The 8,472-nt window shown below is 30.7% G+C and overlaps 1 protein-coding gene across 1 annotated transcript; it reads left to right on the top strand.

The window, feature by feature from the left end:
- Positions 1-3,474: 3,474 nt before the first annotated feature.
- LOC106386092 (protein CUP-SHAPED COTYLEDON 3-like) lies at positions 3,475-7,933 on the top strand. The gene is given in 3 exon segments (NM_001316093.1): positions 3,475-3,685; positions 5,597-5,862; positions 7,233-7,933. Coding segments are annotated over 3 exon segments (1,056 nt in total). The 3' UTR covers positions 7,812-7,933.
- The last annotated feature ends 539 nt before the right edge of the window (positions 7,934-8,472 follow it).

Genomic DNA, 8,472 nt, shown 5'->3' with positions numbered 1-8,472 from the left:
TTTAATTAATACATTTTATTTTAAAACTAAAACATAACTAAAATCTAAAAATATGAATTGTAAAATTTTATTGGAAAGCAAATAAAACTAATATATCAAAGTATGTATTTCTCTTTATTAGGGGGTGAATTGGTTTAAAACCCTAGAAAAATGAAGAAATTAAAAAAATATTTATGATGTGACTAGTTTGTGTCTATGGAGAAAGATATCACAGTGTGAGATTTAGGGTATTTAGTTAATTAGGGTAAAAGTCTAGTGCATGGAGTGCAATTTTTCTTTATTAGGTGTAAATCCTAAACATCAATCTTATAAGTCAAGAGGGGATACTTCTTCTTATATGTGGTTTATTTTTTACCCAATAATAAGTTTAAACTTTTAAGCAAAAAAAAGGAAAAAGTTTAAACCGTCCTTTAAAAAGTTTAAACTGTCTTTTGTCTTTTGCCCTGTTACAATAAATATGATCGACCCGAGAGAAATGGTGGTGCCGTCTTTAGGTGTGTCAGTGTGTGTATTTATGTATACATAGCTTCCCAATAATTACGAGAAACATAGGAAACATAACGACAAAACTGAGTTTTGTCACCACCTCAATTATTGCGGGAGTGTCCGAGATAAATCCAAGATTTTTCCGAAACATCAGCAAATGAGTTTGATTCGAAGTTAACTGTGTATTCGGTTTCATGTTCATTATTAATGGACCCCTTACTCCCATCAGGCCATCAATTGTTTCCATCTTTCGAAGTTATATATTAAATTTATATATACATATCCGTTATTACTCCATCCGTTTCAGAATAGATGATGTTTTAGAAGATTGTTTTTGTTTCAAAATAGATGATATTTTTATATTATTTTTAATTTTACTGAAAACTGTGCAACCAATCAGATATTGCAGTCATTTATGTAATTAGTTGGATAGGTTTTAAATTATATTTTTAAGTTACTTTTTTGAAAGAAAATAGATTTCTTAATCTTTGTGCATTAAGCCAAAACATCATGTATTGTGAAACAGAGGGAGTATGCTTTAAAATCATATTTTCTAGGGTAGACCTAATTATGTATATTATTTATAATATAACAAATAAGACATTTAAAAGTATATAAACTTTTTTAATCTATGTAGTTTCGCCTCAAAAATATATCTAGATCCAAAATCAATTCCTGGTTATACGTCGTGCAAGACGAGATCATCCCTCTCCCTCGCACTAAAATTATGTGAAAGGTGAAGCTAATCAACATAAGTAAGTATGCATGGCAGTAGCATCGGTCCAGTCTAGAAATGTGTTTTTTTTAAGTCTAGCAATGTGCGCAGGTTGGTAGACTAATACACTCTTCCAAAATTCCAATATGAATAAAAAAAGATCTACTAGGGAGTATGAATTACTTGGAACAGTCGGCCACAAATTATTGCTTCATTTTATTTAGTTAAATTTGTGTCTTGAATTTGTAGCCAAATTTCTTAATCAGTAGCAAATTCTTATAACTTTCGGGTATGAGAACTGAAAGTCTTTCGCCCTATTAAGGAACGAACCTATGCGAAATAGAAGAGGGTAAAAGCAGACTAAAACACCAACAAACCGTAAGACAATCTATATATATTAGTGAATCCTGAAAAACTATTATACGGATTTTTTGGTATCGTATCAGAATCTGAGCGAGCTATTTGGACAGTGGCTATCAGGATGAGTATTATACGAACTACTTTATTGTATTGATGTATGTATTATAGTCAGGCATATTATTTATAGTTGACCTAGTAATTTTTGTTGAATGATATTTGGTACGTCGTATACATACTTACATATTGGAAGCATATTGTCTGTAACGTTTTAAATTAATCGGCCTCTCGTCACATATATATGCCACAGTATTATATTAGCCTTTTAGGTGTAGATTAATTGCGCATAAAAATGTTAACTAATTAATCAAAATAATCAATCTGTATAGTCTAATCTAACAATGTAAAAACAATTTCTGTATTGAATCAACCATCCACGGAGTTGAAAAGAAAACCATACAAAAATAAGAATAATAATCAAGCATATTATAAAGTAATGTAAGATTGATTACCAAAAAAAGAAGTAATGTAAGATTCTCTTTTACTTAAATTCCATAACTATTTTTTCTCTTACAAAGAGTTATATATGTATACTCTTGAATGGCAGTTTACAACCTTAATTACATCACGGTTGGCCAACCCCATTTCGTTTGAATTTGATATCAAATCAGGAGAAAAAAAAATGTTTGACAAAAACTAGGTCCGTATGGTTAGAGGATTATAATGACCACCTAAAGCATAATATTTTCCCCCAAATCTCTGGCCAAGAATATTTTCATTTACAATAAACATATACCCCATCTGTTCAGTGTTAGGGGCGGATGCGGAGAAATATTTTGTAGGAGGCAAAATTAAAATTATTTAAAGTTCTAAAGATAAATTGTTATAAAAACGGGGGATAACTGAAATTATTCTATGTTTTACATAGAATTTTGAAAAAAGTATTGGGGGCACTCCCCCCCCCCTCCCATCTTACGTAATGTGGCTCTGCCACTCTTCGGTGTTCATAATCAGTGTTGTTTAAGAGTTGGGGTCAGTTGCCCCCAAACAGACTAATCTAGTGATTGCTTTATTTGCTTAACGCCAATAATTAAATTATGTTATTATGAACTATGAAAAATATTACAAATGATTCTACAGCTGACAATTTTACTTGTTTTACGAAAATTCACGCCTGACTGCATTACCTGAGTTGTTCTATAGAATCCACGTTTGACGGAATTTCTTGCTCCATGCTGCAAATCTCTCTTTTAAGTTTTTTCTCCATTAATTCGCATAATTTTATCTTTTCTGGAATTCAAAAGCCATATTACATGGTGTAGAAACATTAATGAATATTTAGTCAAACTATTATACCAAGGGGACTTCCTCAATCTAACAATTGGTATATAGACATAAAGATTTTACTGAATAATTATATAAAAGTAAATATTTACTAAATGAAAACGGTTATCAGAACAAGAAATAAGGGAAAAGTTTGGTTTGTTTCTTTAAATGGATAACAATGAAACCAAAAAAGAATATTGGCTAATAGTGTCCCATGAGCTCACAACTAAGATATCTTGTAACTTTGGTTTTTCTTGAAACTTCCCACCATAACTAACTGCACATATTACACAAGCATGGACCCAATAATCTTACAATATTGTAAGAAACTCTAAGTTGTCATCTTTCATAGCTACATGCATGTTGTATATTATTCTATTTCCATATATCATATATGCTAATTCCCCCTATCTATAAATATATACATAATTAAACCTATATATGTATCTAGGCACCCCCTCCCTTTCCCTCTCCCCCTTCCTCCTCTATTAAGCTTTTCTTTGAACATCTGCTTACTTTTGGTGTTATTCTCCCAGTTAGTTTGTTTTCGCATTTAAATATACATATTAAGCTACTTATTTATTCACATAATGGGTTTGAAAGATATTGGGTCCAAATTACCACCGGGGTTTCGGTTTCATCCAAGCGATGAAGAGTTAGTTTGTCATTATCTTTACAACAAGATTAGGGCCAAATCTGACCACGGTGATGTTGAGGACGGTGACGTTGATGAAGCCTTGAAGGGTGCTACTGATCTTGTGGAGATTGACTTGCATATTTGTGAGCCATGGCAGCTTCCTGGTAATATACTGATTTAATATTCCTGAATTTAACTATATTTATGTACTTGTGATTGCTAATTATGTGTTATGAGTTTATTTGTTTACATATCATATGCATGTGTATATGCTCTTTTTACTCCTGGCTTTGTGAAGATTCTTGAAGCTTTTCATTACAGAAAAAAGATTCTTGAAATTAATTAACTGAATATAAAGGAGAAAACAGATTCTTAAAATCAGATTTTATTCTTGGCATCATTTGTCTTATACAATTCATGATGTTTACTTTAGTGTATTAATGAGATCCTATTGTACATGTTTAATAAAAACACACATAAACGGATGATATGTTCTCATAAATTACGGATTTGTTATATTCAAGAAAAAAAATTCCGGATTTGTAGATTGATCAATTAATAATGGTCATAATATTTTACCAAAATAGAAAAATAAATAATGGTCATAATAGCATTAATAATAACTTAAACATAATCCGGCGTGTTATAATTAGTTGACACACATGGTAGTTTTTTCTTTAAAAATTTCTTAGAATAATTAGAAAATTAAAAAGAAAAATCTGGAGGCTCAGCGAGGTACACAAAACCACATCTGTCGTTATAAAGCTCTAGTAAATCAGATTATAATTTTGAATAAATAATTATATAAATGGTGTGTTCGCGTTTGTATGCTTATGGTGATTTTCATTTGTTTGTGGGTTCTCTTTTGATACCTTGAGAAATTTAAAAAAGCTTTTTTCAAAAGGGGACCGAGAATTCTGTTGTCATCTTTTTTATTTCTTAACTTGTAAAATTTTGGTTGTCTTCGTAGTTTTGACTTTGAGGGACTTTGTTAAAAGAAGATAACTTGTAGAATATAAAATTCACAGTTAGTTAATTTGTTGCATTAGAGAACATAATTAAAATGCAATATATGAATAAACAAAATTTAGGCTTTGTGTGTAAACACGTAGACCTTTTTGCCCCATATCACAAGCAACCTTTGAGACTCAAGAAACCTTTATTACTTTCATGACCAGCACGATCTTGATGTAATTAGTCGAATATGTGCGATATAGTTATAATTAAATAACTAATATATATACTGAAGCTTTTTTCAAAAAAAAAAAACTACTAATATATATACTGTTTAGGATATGGTTGTTGATTAATCTTCTTCTCAATTAAGGCAAAATAAAGAAATCTTTTGAAGTAGTCAGGCATCTTCTTGATCATCTTCTATGAGGATTAAATTAATCCGAAACTGATGGGAGGAATGTTTGAGAGATCAATAATTTCCTTCGTTGAAGTCAAAATCATAATTATATTTCCAAAACTGAATTCAATGTCTCACATCCTCCGTCTTGTCCACATCACAAGTCTTAATTATATCATCACACAAACCTTTGACACATCACTGTTTATAAATCGAGAGACTGTAACTCCAATTTTCAAACAAATAATTTACCATGATCCAATGAGTAAAAATATTCACTACCAAGATACCTAAGTTTGAATATTTTTCTCTATGTTTTTAAGAATTGTCGGTTATTTTGGAAGTGTTGACAACATATCATTACTTTTACCTGTTGTAGATATGATTTTCTAATCACGACTTTTATAATACAAAAAAAAAGATTCAAAATGCTCAATAATATTTTTAAAAGTTTCTTATTAACTGAAATAATCTTTCAGCTTTTGTCAATTTATAAATGATATAAATAGATTCATTTGAGCAGTTTGTTAATAAAATAAAATAAACAACATATATAGGGGCCCTAATATATATTCAGACTACGATTTTATTTTCTTACAAAGTTGTCGAACTTTTATACTGTGATATATATCTCAACAGCCCCTTCGTAAGTACTTACTAATGAAAAAAAAAAGTATTTACTAATGATTAATAAAATCTTGTATGTTGTGCAAAATTTAAGATGTGGCAAAGCTGAATGCAAAAGAATGGTACTTCTTCAGTTTTCGCGATAGAAAATATGCAACTGGCTATCGTACAAACAGAGCGACGGTAAGTGGATATTGGAAAGCAACAGGGAAAGATCGGACGGTGATGGATCCACGAACAAGCCAATTGGTAGGGATGAGAAAAACACTGGTCTTCTACAGAAATAGAGCACCAAATGGGATCAAAACTACATGGATCATGCACGAGTTCCGTCTTGAATGTCCAAACATGCCACCTAAGGTACTTGATTATTCCCCAACAATACTATTTCTTCTCTCTTTCATACTACAAACCATTATTAGTAATGATCATTTCACAATAATTACGTCTTATTAAGCATAACATGTAACGTAACTAAACTCACGACATGTGTCTATTCGTGGATGCCCCATGCATAGATATAGATACCAGATTAATTGTACCAGCGTATTGGTTTTCATGCCAAAACTAATTTGAAAAAGGAGATATTCCTTTTTATTTTTTTATTTGAGTGGAAAATATGATATTTTAACCCCCTAGAAAATATTATTTAATCCTTTATTTTTTTATATAAATCACAAAGTTGTCAGAATGATGATAATTCACAATATAATATTATGTACGATAAATTAAAGCATTAGTTTAGACTAATTTATAAAATCCGGTCATATGATATAAAACATGTGGTCATAAATAAAATAAATGAGTCGGCTTATTATATTATATACTATATATGTAATTTATGCCTTTTTGAAACATTAAGAAAGGTTTATTCAATTAAATTTTTTAGGTGATTTGTATTAAAATGACAACTCCACTGTCATTCAAACATGAATTTTAAAATTTTATTTAAAATTTTCTGTTATTGAACTTAATATTTTATAAAGTACTCTGAAATCTATTGTTATTGAAAATATTTTTAAGTTGTAAAATTTTAAAGTTTTAAGTGATTTTTGAGTATTTAGGTGGAGTTTCTTAGTTAAAAAAAATTAGAACTCAAATCTCATAGTTTTAAATGATATGCTAGAGTGCAAAACTCTGCAATTCATTGAAATCATCTAAAACTTTATTAAAATTAAATTACCTCAAACTTTACATTGAATATACCTCTTTAATAAAATTACCTCAGGCTTTTTGGTTTATTCAATTATTCATCTAGGAAGTTTTTATTCATTTGATGTTGTTAGATGATAACTAACAGAACCGTGCCTATAGTGTATTGAAAATGCATTCGACTCAAACTTCTGATTAATATAACTTTACAAAAATAATTTAATTCAGATTTATTTTAGATATTTGTTTCGCTCTCTTCTGAGTTTCGATATGAGATTATGTATTTGTAGATATTTCTCGTTGTTTAATTTTTCTGGGAGTCTTGTGTATGCGTGGGTTTTGCATGGCATGGTACGCATGATAAGATGGTAGTATGTAGAAAGAGTGACGAACTTGTGCAGATAAAACAAAAAAATGTAAGAAAGAGACAAAAGTCGCTTTAATGCGTGTTTGGTTATTTGCATGCACGAGACTGCGCGTAACGTAAACAACTAAACATCCCATGCATTTGTTTCTAAACAATGAAAAGAAATGTTTCAAAACAATGTCCTCTCGTTTTCTGCTGTGTGTGGACACAGGAAGACTGGGTCTTGTGCAGAGTATTCAACAAAGGCAGAGACTTGTCATTACAAGACAGTAACTATAAAAATGATGATCATAAGACGCAAAGGTTTGAGGTCAATGACGCTCCGGATCTTAATTACGCTCCTAATTACAACAATCAATTGCAACCCTTACTATCATCCCCTCGTTCCACCACCATCGACCCTCCACATCATCATGATCAGTGGGAGCAGCTAATGAAGCAGCCTTCAAGGATCATAGACAATACCTACCATCACCATTGTCAACATCAATCCATAGCATGTGGTTGGGAGCAGATGATGATTGGGTCGATGTCATCATCGTCGAGCCATGGTCCTGATCACGAGTCCTTACTTAATTTGCTTTATGCCGACAAAAACAACAGTGTCAACATCGCTGCTGATCATCATGATAAGAACTATGAGAAGATATTGTTGTCATCAGACATCGCGAGTTTAGATCATGACAAGACATGTATGGGGTCATCATTGGATGTTGGTATGGTCTCTGATCTTCCCATGGAATGTGCTGGCTTGAGTTTTGAGACGGAGAACCTCCTCGCTTTCCATTAATAACATAAAACACAAAGGTTTTTACATATATATTCGCCGATTTGTTGATTCGTGAAATATACAAATATAGTACCTGTAGATTTACAAAATTTTATGCATGTAAGTTGTGTGGCTTTGGGTATAGTGTTTGTGATTCTAGGTTTTTAGGAGGTTATTATAATTAGTGTTTTAGTTTTTTTGGTTAATATATGTCATCTATTTTTATAAATATTATTGTCATTATAAGTTTCTTGTTGTAAATAATTAATATCATAGGTATTTATCATCTACCACTAGGCATATTTCATTAAGAGCTCGTGCGTATCATTTGTCTAAATTTTTAATGTTCCCTAACAAAGTATCGACTATCCTGTATTAAAAAAATCATCCGTATCCAATAATCCAGATCATGTGTAAATATTTTATTTACATAGCTAATAACCCGGGCCTTGCGCAGAATGTGATTATTAGTTTCATTATTTTTTAATAAAAAGACATTAATCTGTTTAATATGGATATCAGTTCGGTTTTAGGTTGTTTTTTATTTTTAATCTTCTAAGACATAACTATCATTTTAAATCTTATATATTAAAATAAAAGTCACAACTTTTTTCATGTGTAATTTTTTAAAGTTGGACCGTCTATAGACAATTTATTAGATGTATATTTATGTTATCCTAAC

This window comes from Brassica napus, chromosome A3 (assembly GCF_020379485.1).
Source record: "Brassica napus cultivar Da-Ae chromosome A3, Da-Ae, whole genome shotgun sequence".
Taxonomy (NCBI): Eukaryota; Viridiplantae; Streptophyta; class Magnoliopsida; order Brassicales; family Brassicaceae; genus Brassica; species Brassica napus.
Note: the sequence above shows the minus strand (reverse complement) of the source record. Positions and strands in the feature narration are given on the sequence as shown.